Below are 14,391 nucleotides of genomic sequence, written 5' to 3' on the forward strand. Positions count from 1 at the left end.
TAACCCGCATTATAGTGAGCTTGCATCTCGATGTGATCACGTGCATACAACTCCGCAACCATGTGCGTGTGATTCCAACAACATCTGATAGGCAACATATTCTTAGGGCCTTATGTCAGGGAAGGGAAACACGTAAGAAATAGCTATTTCTGTTATGATGTGCAAATGCACCATGGGAAATAGAAGGGAAATACGTGGGAAATAGGGTGGGACCATGAGAAATAGCACTCCATGCTCTAGACCTCAAGGTGCTATTATCCACACTCTTTAGAACCATTGATGTGACATTTCCTTTATAGCATGTCTCATTTTCCCTTGGATCATTATGTCATACATCATAGAATTAGGCTCTTCCAAGGGAAAAGCATCCAAAATAGCCATCATTATTTCCCCCGTTTTCCCCCTCCATGACATAAGCCCGTTAATAGATTGCAATCTCTGCAACCATGTGTGCGTAACTCCGCAACCATGTGCGTGTGATTCCAACAACATTCGATAGGCAAAATATTCTTAACAGATTGCAATCTCTGCAACCATGTGCCCGTGTTTCCGATAGCATCCGATAGGCAACATATTCTTAACAGATCGGAATCTCTGCAACCATATGCCCGCGATTCCGATAGCATTCGATAGGCGACATATTCTTAACAGATCGGAATCTCTGCAACCATGTGTCCGTGATTCCGATAGCATCGGATAGGCGACATTCGCAACAGATGGCAATCTGAGCAGATTGCAATCTCAGTTCTATCTGAGCAACGCACAGCCATTGCTCTAATGATGATGTGGAGGCGACAAAAAGGCTAAATAAACTTTGGACGATCTGGCAAGTCTTCAGACAAGAGAGGATGTTACAAAACATGGATTTGTGTTGGATTCAGTCCCATCGATCTGTTGGCCGATTTTCAGCTGAGCGATCATCGCATTTCGGGAAATCGGGATGCGAGAACGATCCGGTGGCTCACCCACGGGCCTCGGTACGATAGCACAGACATCGTTTCATCATCCTAAATGCTTTCTTACAAGAATCATTTTCATCATCCCAAATGCTTTCTTACAAGAATCATTTTTCATGGCCGCTCAACTGTCTTTTCAGGATGTTTTCAATTCATGGATCCCTTTCCTGTTCCTTCTTTGATCCAGAGCTTCGAGCCTTTGAGCTTTCTAACTCACCGACTGCAATACACTTGCTGTTCCACTTCGTGAGTTAGTCCGCCTTGTAGAAGTTGGAGTATAGGAGTCAAGTGAAGAATCTGTCGACACAGTTTGGATCAGCCGGTTCTCAGTCATTGCATTCTCGGTGACGCAAATCAGAAGATCCTGACTCCTTCGAATCAGACAACATGATAGACGGTCTGACCGAAAACCAGACGCACGCATTGACAAATATAAATGTGTTTGCCTCGGCTCTGTCATTTGCTGGCTCGGGATTTATTGTATTGTGCTACCTGCTATTCAAGGAGCTCCGCAAATTTTCATTCCAATTGGTCTTCTATTTGTCACTCTCTGTAAGTGTCTCCTGTCACAGGTCGTATTTCTATCGTTCTTTAATGGACAATGTGAGCACACCCCGACTTTCTTAAACTCTCGAAAAGAGCGTGGATCATGTACTCATCCTTGTGCCTGCGATCTTGTCTACCACTGCACCTGGACATTTGCAGTTTGTTTGTATCAATTAAAGCACTATTTCAATTTTCAAATGACAAGGCAATGTTAACGTATCTTGCCGTTATGTTGAGCCCTAAGAGAACCAATCGTGTATTGATATCTGTATGCGCATGAGCTTTTATGCTATTCTATCACATTTTCTTTTTCTTTTGTACGATCCCTTAAGAACGTTCTCCTACTCGACCGAAACTATAGACCTGTATTCTAGAAACCTCTGTTAGCATGTCCATTCACAAACCATGGGAAAATATCCCACTGAATGGAATTAGCTTGTATATTCTGCAACACCACTCTGGCCAGATGCAATCAGGGTACTTTCATTACATTTCCCGTGTTTGGTTTACTTAACTTTGAGCGGTCTCCTTTACCAAGCCACCGTTTCCCAACTAATGATGATAATGTTATGTGCTTTGACTTTTAGCTTCTTAATAGTTAATCCAACTGCTTGAGCCACCTTTCAACCTGTATATGTTTTCCCATGATTTAGGGTCCCTTTTAAGATTGGGAAAATATGTAAGCCATCTTCCAATAATTGAGTCCAACATCACAGGATCGTACCATTATATACATTAAACGCCCAAAGATATATTCTGTACTCTTCCTCCATTTCTGATCAAGTCTTCTTGAAGTTCAGCTTTAGTTTTTCAAATGGACATTGCAAAACGGTGTTAGGATGGTTTTTTATTGCTGATCAAAGGCATCTCATCAACAAACTAAGAATTTCAAAGCTCTCATACCAATGTAACAGGCATGTGAGCTATGCTAATCTCTCACTAGCCCATAGGACCATCTCTTTAAGCGGAAGCATGACTGGACTTATCTCTTGTGCTGGTATGCATGTGAGTGGATATGTGCAGAGAGCCTCACTGGGTCCAACTCCCTCCTGGTGTGGCATATTTTTTCTGTTGTTCAAAAGGCCAAATGGCTGCTGTTACATTGTTGGTGAAGGATGGGAGCCTTTTTGAAGGGAGAGAGGACAATCAACCTCCTCTCCCACTGCTTACAATTGGGGAATGGGGGCACTCTTTGCTGATTCCTCACTGAAGCTTTGTGGCACTGCAGCATCTGTTCTGCTCTGCTTGTTGAATGAAGGGCTGATTGCCCTCAGAGGTTGGAGTCAGCCTGGAACTGGCCGACTGTAATTGATGCTGGCCGACTTGGAATAGGGGCCTTACATAGCGTAACAGACCTGATCCGGTCTTAGAAAGCCTGGCAGAATGTAACAGACCTGATCCGATCTTAGAAAATCTACCCTGGTCTGTAGCATACCTGCTGAATATCCGCTGCAAGGTCAGGTGATGATGTGGCAGCCTGCATGGCTGCCATGTGGGCCTGTTTCTGCTCCTGTCAGACCTCCGTCTACTCAGTGGTGGCACATTAGTATGGCGACCTTTTTGGGATTGTTGTGCTGCTGGGTTGATGCCATGGAAGAGGAGTACAATGGCATTCTGACAAATGAAGTTTGAGAGTTGGTGGAACTACCCAAAGGAAAGAACGTCATTGTTTGTAAGTGGGTCTACAAAGTCAAGCAGAAAGTTGATGGGAGTGTAGTCAAGTATAAGGCAAGATTGGTGGCAAAAAGATATACTCAGTAGGAGGGCATTGACTATGAGAAAACATTTACACCAGTCACAAGGATGAAGACAATCCTCCTTATTCTTTCCCTTGCTTGCAGTATGGGGTCTTGCTTGTATTATGGGGTTACGCTTGCATCAGATGGATGTCAAGCCTGTGTGCTCAATAGAGATCGACAAGAAAAGGTGTACATCCAGCAGCCACAAGGGTTTGTGGAGAAAGGATCTGAGCACCTAGTGTGCAAGTTAAACAAGGCACTCTATGGTCAGCTTGATTTGGGCAGCAATACTATAGATCTAATGAGTCTTCTATCTCTCTCTCTCTTACTCTCAAGTGTTTGAACATTTTTCTTGGTGGATATTTACTTCACTATGTGTGCATGATGATACTTCTCACATAAGATCAAAGCCAAGTGTGCTCTTTTGAGAAGAAAATGACAATGTGATCTAGGACAGCCAGGATCCCTAGATACTCCAGTCACAGCACCACTCTTGAGAGCTCATCTACATCAGCATCATCATGAAGGCTGCAAGCACTATCCCCCCCCCCCCCTCTTCTTCTCTCTCTCTCTCTCTCTCCTCACACACACACACACACACATTTTTTGGGGGTAATAGTTTATATTACTGCGTGGGTAACAGTTTATATTATATATATATTACTGCGTGGGAAACCTCAAGAAGAGGTAAAAACGCACCATGAAGTACAAAAAGGAAGATTATGCAAGCAACACTTGTCTAGAAAAGATAGGTGGTGTAGATAACAAGATAGAACAAGAGAAAGGAGGAAAAGATGAATTTACACGCCTCCAGGTGGCGACATAAAGACAATATCCTCCAATGTGATCCCCTGTTGTAGCAGAAAACAATTGAGCGAAGTAATCATCAACAAAATGCAATTTCTTTTGACTCTTGTGATCTTCTTAACGTCAGCAAGAAGACGGAACCGTTGAATCAATGGGTCAAAAACCTGTTGTAGCATAGGATGCATATCCTCTAGTAGAAAAGTGCTTTTAGGTTGAGGTTCGAACGAGTTTTGCTAGCCGCCCTACTATCCCAGTTCTCGACTAGCCCGTGAACTAGCCACAAACTTGTGCAAAAACTCCAACTGACTTACGACACCTAGTGATCACACCTATGGGGTGTAGCTTTCTGATGGGAAGCAGTTTTGGGATTGCAAGGTGGATCAACTTCCGATCAAGATTCAAGCCTAGAAGGATATTTTGGAGTGCTATGTTATGCACTTAGATCATGTAGACTTGTTATTGGCCATAGGATGGCTTAAAACCCATGATGTCCAATTTGGTTGGAAATCGCATACTCTTTCTCTTTTGCACGAAGACACCCGTCTTACTATATAGTGTGATGATATACATCTCTTCGCGGGACCACTTGTAAATGCGTTTCAAATTCGAAATATATTAAAAACAACTTCTTATGATGTGTTTCAATGTGTTTTGATTCCATTTTCTTCATTTGTTGTATCTTTGTTTGATACCAATGATTTAAGTGTGGTTGATCATATTGAATTAAAGAAGTTGTTAAATGATTTTAATGATGTATTTACCGAACAGCTACCGGAAGGGGTTACCTCCAGAAAGGGCAGTGGATCATCGCATAGATTTAGTCCCAGGTGCTCAGCCTAAAAGTATACCACCTGATAGGATGAGCGAGTTAGAGGAGGACGAGTTAGCTTAGCAACTTCCAGACTATTTGAAGTTTGGGTATATACGCCCGAGCAAGTCACCTTGGGGTGCTCCTGTTCCTTTAAGAAAAAAAGAAATATGGCTCATGGAGAATGTGTGTGGATTATACACGATTAAATAAAGTAACAATTAAGAATAAAGTATCCTCTCCCTTGCGCTGATGACATAAGTGACAGATTGGCTGGAGTGAAGTATTTCACTAAGATTGATTTACGTAATGACTACCATCAGATCTGTATTTATGTGAAACATATTGAAAGGACAGCCTTTAGGATTAGGTATGGTCATTACGAGTTTCTCGTATTAGCTTTTGGATTGACCAATGCTCCAGCAACTTTCCAACCGATGATGAATGACGTGTTCTGAGAGTACTTGGGTAAGTTTGTTGTTGTGTTCTTGGATGATATCTTAGTTTACAGCAAAACTTTAGAGGAACATATTGGTCACCTTAGGATTGTCTTAATATTCTATTAAGACAGAATAAGCTGTATGCTAAGCTTAGTAAATGTGACTTCTTTATGAAATAGATCATTTACTTAGGTCACAAGATTTCTTGTGAAGGTGTGAGCATTGATGAAGATTGTATTCAAAATATTCTGACTTGGCCTATACCTCACACAGTGAAGCAACTTCGCTCTTTCCTAGGATTTACTGTCTTTTTACGAAAATCAGTTTGTGATTATTCTAAAATCATAGTCCCCTTGACCAACGTATTGAAGGGTCGTGGATGTAGGTCCACTCAACCTATTAATTGGAATGAAGATTTGAACAAAGCTTTTGATACCTTGAAAAACTGTATTAAGAGCTCACCTCTTCTAGCGTTGCTTGATCCTACCCGGCCTTATGTGTTAGAGGCTGATGCGAGTGATTATGCCATTGGGACAGCATTATTCCAAGAGGGTAGACTTGTAGCTTTTGAGATCAAAAAGCTAGATGATACTCAATATCGTTGGCCTACCATGGAGAAGGAACTTTATGCAGTAGTATATGCTCTCAAGGTTTGGAGACATTATCTGTATGATTCCAGATTTGTTGATATGTGTGTGAATGGACTATTTGAGGGGCAGGAAGACTAGGTGGGCAGAATTAATACATGACTTTGATTTTGAGATTCGGTATAGGAAAGGTTCTTTCAACAGTGTTGCTGATGCCTTAAGTCGGATTAAGATGGTAAATGCCAAAGCATTTACCAAGATATCCTCTGACCTATTTCAATCCTTGAGAGGGCTTTGCACGACTGATAGTCATTTCAATCAATATTGGCAGAAGGTCCAGGATGGGAGCTTAGTGTCTGACCGAGACTCAGGGATTATACCACCTATTGTCTAGGCGGCGGGAGGTCAGTGGATGATTCAGAATGGCTTGCTGTTCTGAAATGATAAAGTTTGTGTACAGGATGTGTCGGATCTTCGATCCAAGATGTTTCAGGAGTGTCTCGATGCACCTAGTGTGGGACATCCTGGAGTACACATGACTATCTCTCTTGTGAAACATAGTTTTTACTGGCCTAAGATGAGAGAATTTGTACAGAACTATGTAGTAGGTTGCTGTACTTGTCAAGTGTCCAACGTAGAACGCCTTCGGAGCGCGGGGTTACTACAGCCCTTGGAAATCTTGGGTACTAAATGGGAAAGTATTTCCATGGATTTTATTATAGGATTGCCATGAACGCGTAGGGATCATGATTCTATATGGGTTGTTGTGGACCGCTTGACAAAGATGGCTAAATTTCTACCTACTAGATCAACCGTTACAACAAGTCAATTGGCTCAACAGTTTGTTGGGCAATTGTTTTGTTCATATGGGTTGCCTGTTGACATAGCTAGTGATAGGGTTTCTAAGTTTACCAGTGAATTCTGGACGCTTGTTTTTGACAAGTTAGATACCACTCTTAGTTTGAGTTCCTTTGAACATGCTCAGTCTGATGGCTTGACAGAAGTTGTGAACCAACTTCTGGAGGATATGCTTCGTGCATATGTTTCCAAGAGGCAGTCTTCATGGGAAGAATATTTACCCACGGTTGAATTTGCTTACAACAGTGCAAAGCATTCAAGTACTGGTTTGAGTCCTTTTATGCTTTTGTACGGGTTTCAACCTAAGCCCCAGTAATAGTTGGATTCAAGGGAATCAAGAATCATGTTGCTAAGACATTCTTGCAAGACATGCAAGAGATGTTGCAGTTTGCCAAGGAGTCTATTAGAAGTCCCCAAGACAGGGATAGATTTTATGCTATTAGAGATCGTTCACCTAGAGAGCTCTCTATTAGAACGATGGTATATTTGCGTATTCCCAAGGAATCCAAGAGCCTAAGTACCGAACAGGTTAGGAAATTATTTGTAGCTGACCCAAATAGGCCGACTCTCTGCTGCAGCCTATGAAACCCCTTCGGGGGCTCATTTGCAGGGCTTTGGCTACCCCTGCTTGGCAACGTGGCGGCTGCCACTGGCCCAGGCAGGCCTGCCTATAAACCTGCCTCATTTCCATGCCCCTAGGGTCCCAAAAAATTTGCTGACCGGTGCATTTCTGTCCTTTCCATGTGTGGACAGCGTTTGGATCTAGATCTGCCCTCCATGGTGGATCTCTTCTGCTAGGTACTTGTCCTTTCTCTCTGCTGCCCACACGACAGCTGCCCATGTGGCGGCCTCATGCCTAAACCTATCAACCTATGGTCCACCCCCGATGCACTCCTCATATGGGGACTCACAAGTGGGGAGGTGACCAGTCCTATTCCAACATGGCATGCAGCCAGCACAAGGCCTCGTAATAGGCCGGAAGGAGCGAGCAGCAGGTCGACAGACCCGGCTGCCGGTCACGTTTGCCAGTCCGTTGTTGCAGGTCGGGTTGATCTGATCTGGGTCAGTTGGCTGGCTGATTGGGTCGGCCAAACAAAGGGGCTGAAACCTCGCTCAAGATAATTACTGCAAATATTCTCTCTTATGCTCTCTCTCACTCCCTCTCTCTAGTGATGCACTAGGGCCCAGGACAAAACGTCGGGCTGGACCCCCTTGAAGGTTTTTATTCATGAAGAGAGAAAGCTGTTACAAAAGTTCAGCATAGAGCTGCTTGGTACAAAATCCAACGTGAATCCATATTACAAGAGCTTCAAGCTCATTTCAAATTGCCAACGTGCCACTTGTCTAAAATCTAGACTAAGTCCTATTACATGCCTCTAAGGGCAACTCTAGAGTCTTCGAAGCACTTGGTCACGCGAACCGCCTCCTAGATGCTTGTTAGGCTCCCGTAGCGCTTAGGAAAATAACTCTTCCTAGTACTTGCAACAATTAATTAAAGCACACCACCATGGCACCCATTAATTGTTAGTGCTTTGCATGTAAATAACACACTGTGGACTAATTCTAGTCACGATGGGCGTCCCCATTGAACACATGTGCACACATAACAAATATAAAAAAAAATATTTATTCTCTTGTTGACCGTAGTCAACGTTCTTGATCATAATTAAGGGGCTTTGACCAAGGGTCGAGGCACCTTAATTATAGTCAAGTCTCTCCAACCGAAGTTGGCACAACTCTCCAACCGAAGTTGGCACATCTTGGTTAACTGTAGTTAACCCTCTTGGCGCATGCCAAGTCTCGTTGACCGAAGTCAACACTCTCTGACCATAGTCAGCTCTGTGGTTCTCTGGTTAACCGCAGTTAACCCTCTTGGTAATAAACCAAGTCACCCCGACGAAAGTCAGGCTTACTTGACCAGAGTCAAGTATCTTTGACCATAGTCAATTCTTTGACCATTAAAAGAACTCTTTGACCATAATTAACACATATGAAAACTCTTTAATTATGATCAGATAAATGGTCAACTGTACTTTGACTTAGGATATTTTACATTGTGGTGACATCCCCTCGGCTTCTATTCAGTTGACCTCAACTGAAAAGCTTTCTTGTAAACATCCAAAAGCTGTGGATGATTGGAGAACATGTCTTCATTCATCCACTTGGCATCCAATGCCGTATAATTCTTGAATTTTACAAGATACCTGTAAAACTCCTTGCCTTGAGGGCCTTTGCGTACAGTATGGTACACAATCTGTTTTGGCTGAAAGACCTCCTCCAGCTCATCCACTTCTAGTGGATCCTTTGATATGGCTCTGTAGGCTCTGGTCCCTGGAATTTCTTTAGAAGACTCACATGGAATGCATTGTGAATCCCCCAATGCTTTGGCAATGCCAACCTGTATGCAATCTCATTTATTCTTTCTGTAACCTTGAAAGGGCCATAGTACCTGGAAGATAACTTTGCATACACTTTCTGTTTGCCTTTAAACTTGCGAAGCCTAGCTTTCTCGAACTTTAAAAGTACTGTTATGGATAAATTTGACCAAGGTAAAAGGCATAAATATGTGTGTGTGCTTGTATGTGTGGCAATAGTATAATAAAATATGGTGTGTATAGGGCCCAGGGTTGAGGTGGCAGGGCATGACCATGTGCCACCCTTCCACGTAAGAGGACCCATAGGTGTGTTGTACATAATCCATGGTAGTAATATTATAAAATGTTAAGGTGGCATGGTTCCTCCATGTGCCACCCCTCCACCTAGGCGGTCCCATGCTTGCATTTAGTGAGACATGGCCCAAGGACCATGGGAGAAGTAATATAAATAGGTGGAGATGGATATTATATTGGATTATTCCCTCTATGTAGGATAGGCCCATGTGGAGGGGGGTGTAGATAGTCCAAGAATGCAAGTTAAATAATGGGGAAAGTAGGATGAGGTGGCAAGATTCCTTGTGTCAACCCTCCACTTGTCCTCCTAGATGTTTGAACGTATTATAAAATTGAGAAGAGACCAAGGGAGTATCTTAGACTTGGGATATGGGGTTTGATTTATGTGGAAAAATGAGGCAAAGGGTTGTCGCACACAATTGAGAGTGCGTACCCACCTAGTCCACATGGGAGATTCCTCCACACACACCATGCATGTGGGAGGATGCATTTATTGGGAGAGACCCTCTCTCTTGGCTATAAAAGGAGGGGGCTATTCCTTGATGTGACACGCTCATTCTTGTAAAGCCATCATGCTAGTACTTTGATTTCCCCCATCATCCCTTTCAAATAAAGCATGACTCTCTTCCCTTGATGTCTCCATCTCCACATTCCACCTCCCATCATATACATGCTCCTCTTCCCCCTCTCCCTTCCTCTTTGTGCCATGGTCTCCCTCTTCATTCCCACCTCTATTAATCCCTTTTCTCGACCCATATTAATGCTTCTTCCCTCACGTTTCCTTTTCCCCATGGCCCTCGAGCGTCGCCATGCCTAGCGTTTAGTCTCATGCCTTGGTTTCTTTTCTAGTTAATAGAAATGGTGTGGATGTTGGGATTCGAATCTCCACATATTAGGATCATGCCACCTTCGACAACTTGGTAGTTCTCTTGTGCAAATTCTCTCTTCCCACCTTCTCTCCTCTCTCTCCCTCTCTCCTGTCTCCTCTCTCCTCTCTCTCTGTAATTTTTTTAAACTGTTCCTCTCTCCTCTCACCTCTCTAGATTTTTTTCCCTCTCTCTCCTCTCCCCTCTCCTCACTCTCTCACTCGCATTCTCTCTCTCTCCCTCACCTCCTACCTCCTACCTCCTACTCTCTGCCTCGCATCGCGCCGTCGCACCGCCATTTGTGTGCTGCTATCGGGCGCTGCGCGTGTTGTTGCCTCGTCATCTGTGCGCCGTTCTCGAGCGCTGTGTCCCGTTGCCTTGCCATTCGTGCTACCATACGCCTCACCATCCGTGCCGCATCCGCCGCGCCGTTGTCGATCTTGCTACTGTCGTTGCTTCCACCGCCACCTACGCTTGTCACCGAGCACCGCCACATGCTTGCGCATTGCTGTCGCTGTCTTTGCGCTGCCTGCGCGCTGCTGTCTATCCCGTTGTCGTTGTTGTCGTCGTCGATCCTGTTGCTACCTCCGCCCGTGCTGCCACCTCTACGCTCTGCGCGTCGTGTTTGCCTGCCTTGCTATCCGCGCCTGCCGCCACCTCACCGCCTTCTCTTCCCTACTTTGCATCCTATATCCTCTATGGCAACAAAGCTTCTGGGGGTCGTATTTTTTTCTGAGGTGGAATTTCTTGATGCCGCAAAAAAGAGAAGTATTCAGTTCTTCGGGCTCTTTACGACTGGCTGTTCAGAATCAGAAAGTATTCCTCCTAGGCAAATAAGACGCATGAAAAATGAGTCTCTTCTAGAGAATTCTCTCAATTGGCCGACAAAATGTTAGAATCTAATTGTTCATCTAACTCTGTTCCTTTGAAGGTCAAGAAGAAAAGAGTGTTAAAGAAAGAGGTCAAGGTCCAGAAAAAGCCAAGGAGCTATTACTATGATTACGCCAAGGAGCTAGGGTTCTCCAAGTTCTTATGTAATAACATGCATTTATATGGTTAAGATGTTTCGTCCTCGGAACCCATTTGTACCTAATCAACCTTTTGTTCCGCATCATGAACTTCATGTGGTAATTTTGTTTGGACACAAAGTGAATTTTCAACAGAAAATTGTGAGCTTGTTTGGGGTAGAATGTCTTGCTGAGCTTTTGGCATCCCCTCATCCACTCATCCTCCCAATCCTAGATTATCGGGAGACTTGGGATGTGTTAGAATTATTATTATATTCTAGCAGTGACCAATGTAATGTAATAAGTAGGTTAGGGGGGGCACTTTTCCCTCTTTAGAGGTTTTTTTCCCTAACCACAGTTAGTTCACTAACTACGGTTAGTGAAGGATATGGCTTGTCACTTAGACAAAACCTTTCTCTCTTCTTGTATTTCAGATTTCATCTATTGCAAACTTACGTTCAGCTCTCTGACTCTATTACTCTCTCTTTATCTAACATTTGGTATTAGAGCAGACCATCCTTCTGATCTAGCTCTTGGCTCCCAGCTCCTAGCTCCTTGCTCCCAGCCCGAGCTGCATCTTGCTCACCTTGATCATCTCCGTACAACAACATCGCACGTGCAACATGTCATGACAATAGAAATCACTAATCAGTGATTAGTAGACATTAAAACATTATTATTATGTTATACGCCAATGGTGTAACATGTATTTGTATTTATGATGGACACCGACCGATTTGTTATGGCGGTGGATCATCTGAGTAGATAGGACTAGTCGAGCTGGAGCCACTGCTTCAGACGGCATCGAATTTGGACATGTGATACTTATTCTATTAATAAAAATGTGCACACACGTGTCTAGGTCCTAGGGGCAATAGGAAAGGGAAAGGGTGCATTAGAGTGCATTGAATGGTAGGTGCATGGGTCATAGGATAAGGGTAGGTGTAAATGGGAAGATGGAACTTGAGTGATCTCAAGGGACATTAATGAAAGGGTATCACCCTTTCATTGTGAATCTCACGTAGCATTCTCTCTACCACATTGCATTCATCCGTCATCTCTCTCCCACCTTGCATGTAGGTCGAAATAGAAACAAGTACTCTCACGAGGGCGCTCTTCCCCATTGGAGGGCCAATCAGCATTCAAATCCTGCATGCATTGCACACATTTGCATTCTCAAAAAAGTGTAGTTTTTCACATTTGGTATCAGAGCGGTGATGATCCACGAGCGGGACGAGAAGAGGGTGACAGTTGTGGACGACGGAAGTTGTAAGAGAAGTTGCGGAAGAGGATCACGACCGACCGATCTCCGAGGTTCTGAGACAAGGGATTTTTCTGAAATTTCTGGTCTTGAACGGTGAACGGGGTGTCCTCACGAGGTGGATTGCCCCCCTCCCCCCCCCTTTGCCGCACCTGAAGCATTTACCCTCTTTCCTAAAAGTTTCAATCTGTTCAGGGGTAAACTGTGCTCTTCCCTTATAGGGCTTTTGCACCTGGTTTCCCCTCGGCTTCTGAGGCTGAAATCCCCTCTTCTAAGCCTTGGGAAACTCTCTTGTTTCAAACTTGGGGGTCGCTGGCTTTTTAACCCTACCTGTAGTGAAGGCACACCAGTAGGATCCTGCATGTACATGAGACTAGCCACATTGGCTGAATGCATGAGATCTGATATATCTTTAATATATTTGGTGTCCACTTGGGCCTGTATCTTTGGAGTGAGTCCTGCCCTGTACTTCTTGAGTTGAGTCTTGTCAGAAATATTCTTGAAAGGCGAAACCTACAAGTATGCGTCCCAAAATTTCTGGTTGTAAGACTCAACTGTATCTTGTGCTTCCATATGAATGCTCTCCCAACCCAGAAGGACATGATCCCGAAACTGTTTGGGAATAACTGTTTATAGAAAGCTTTCTTGAAGTCCTTCCATTTCCTGGGGGCTACATAGCTGGCTGTTTTAGCTATCTACCATGCACTGGCTGTACCAGTCAAGTGTAAACCAACCATACGAAGCTTTGAGGACTCACTGAACTTTTCTAGGCTAAAGGCAGCATCAAACTGCCTTATGAACTGCATAGCCTTTTCAGCTTGGCCATACTGGCCATTGTAAGTGGCAAATCTTACTGACTTCCCACCGTCCTTGAATTCTTTAGTCTCTGCCTTCCTACTGGACTTCTTCTTCTTCTTTTTCTTCTTTGACTCTGAAGATCCCGAAGAAGGAAGTGATGTCGAGGATGAAGAGGTAGAGCTAGAAGATGAAGACGAACTAGATGAACTGTGATGATGCTTCGCCTTCTTCTTCTTGGGAAGAGGACCTACACTTTTCCTCTTTTTGCTCACCACCACTTCTTCCTAATCTGCTCCAGAGGGAGGCTTCTCTGGCTTTCCCTCAAAAAGAGGTTGTACCATCTTGTGAAACAAGGGATCGCTTGTTGCCACTCCCAACTGAGTAATCAACTCTTTGTAGGCATTCTCTTTGTTTATCTGTAAAGCTTCAGTCTGCTGTACCTGGTTAGACTCTGCCATTCCCTCATGGGATGATTGGGTATGCTGCTGTGAAGCCATCTCTGCAACTTGTCTGAGATCTGCAACTCTCTCACACACACTGTGTAAGCAACTGATGCACTCAGCCTTTGCTTTTCAGAAAGAAAGTACCTCAACAAGAGGTGTCTTGCATTCACAACTTGTGCCAGTAATGGGCTGTCAACTCAAAGCATAAACCCACAAAGTTGCCAAAGCATCAACAACTGTATTGCTCCTTTTCTGGCTGCTGCAAAAAGCACTCAGAATGCATCTGATTCATCTTTCCAATGCACAAAGGCATACATTTTCTCTTTTATGCAAATCTCTGATTTCTCTGCTTTTCTGCTGCTTTTCTGACAGTAAAAGTCAGACAGATAGGTGAAAATTGATGGCTAGAACTGTCTCTGCAACTGTCTTTTTTTTTTTTTTGGGACAGTAACTAGATGAAGTAACCGGCTGGTTACTCTAACCAGACTGACTGGTTCTGGTCTGGTTAGTCTGCAACTGGACTAACTGGACTGGTCACAGTCTGGTTACAGTGACCAGACTAATCTGGTTGGGTCAATTAATTGGACCTCTAACCAGTCCAGGTTA

The 14,391-nt window shown here is 43.8% G+C and overlaps 1 protein-coding gene across 4 annotated transcripts in view; it reads left to right on the forward strand.

The window, feature by feature from the left end:
- Positions 1 to 623: 623 nt before the first annotated feature.
- GCR1 (G-protein-coupled receptor 1) overlaps positions 624 to 14,391 on the forward strand; it is a 162,840-nt gene continuing 149,072 nt past the window's right edge. For 3 of the 4 annotated variants that reach the window (XR_015543294.1, XM_087395331.1, XM_087395329.1), the window contains exons 1-2: positions 624 to 977; positions 1,097 to 1,508. Coding sequence is in view for 3 of the 4 variants with exons in the window: in XM_087395331.1 (XP_087251457.1) it covers positions 1,344 to 1,508 (165 nt within the window). In the remaining variant the exon portion in view is untranslated. The remainder of the gene's footprint in view (positions 978 to 1,096; positions 1,509 to 14,391) is intronic. The other variant, XM_087395330.1, reaches the window with a different exon arrangement.

This window comes from Dipteris shenzhenensis, chromosome 24, assembly GCF_047967505.1.
Source record: "Dipteris shenzhenensis isolate YYH24624 ecotype China chromosome 24, Dip_SZ_1.0, whole genome shotgun sequence".
Classification (NCBI taxonomy): Eukaryota; Viridiplantae; Streptophyta; class Polypodiopsida; order Gleicheniales; family Dipteridaceae; genus Dipteris; species Dipteris shenzhenensis.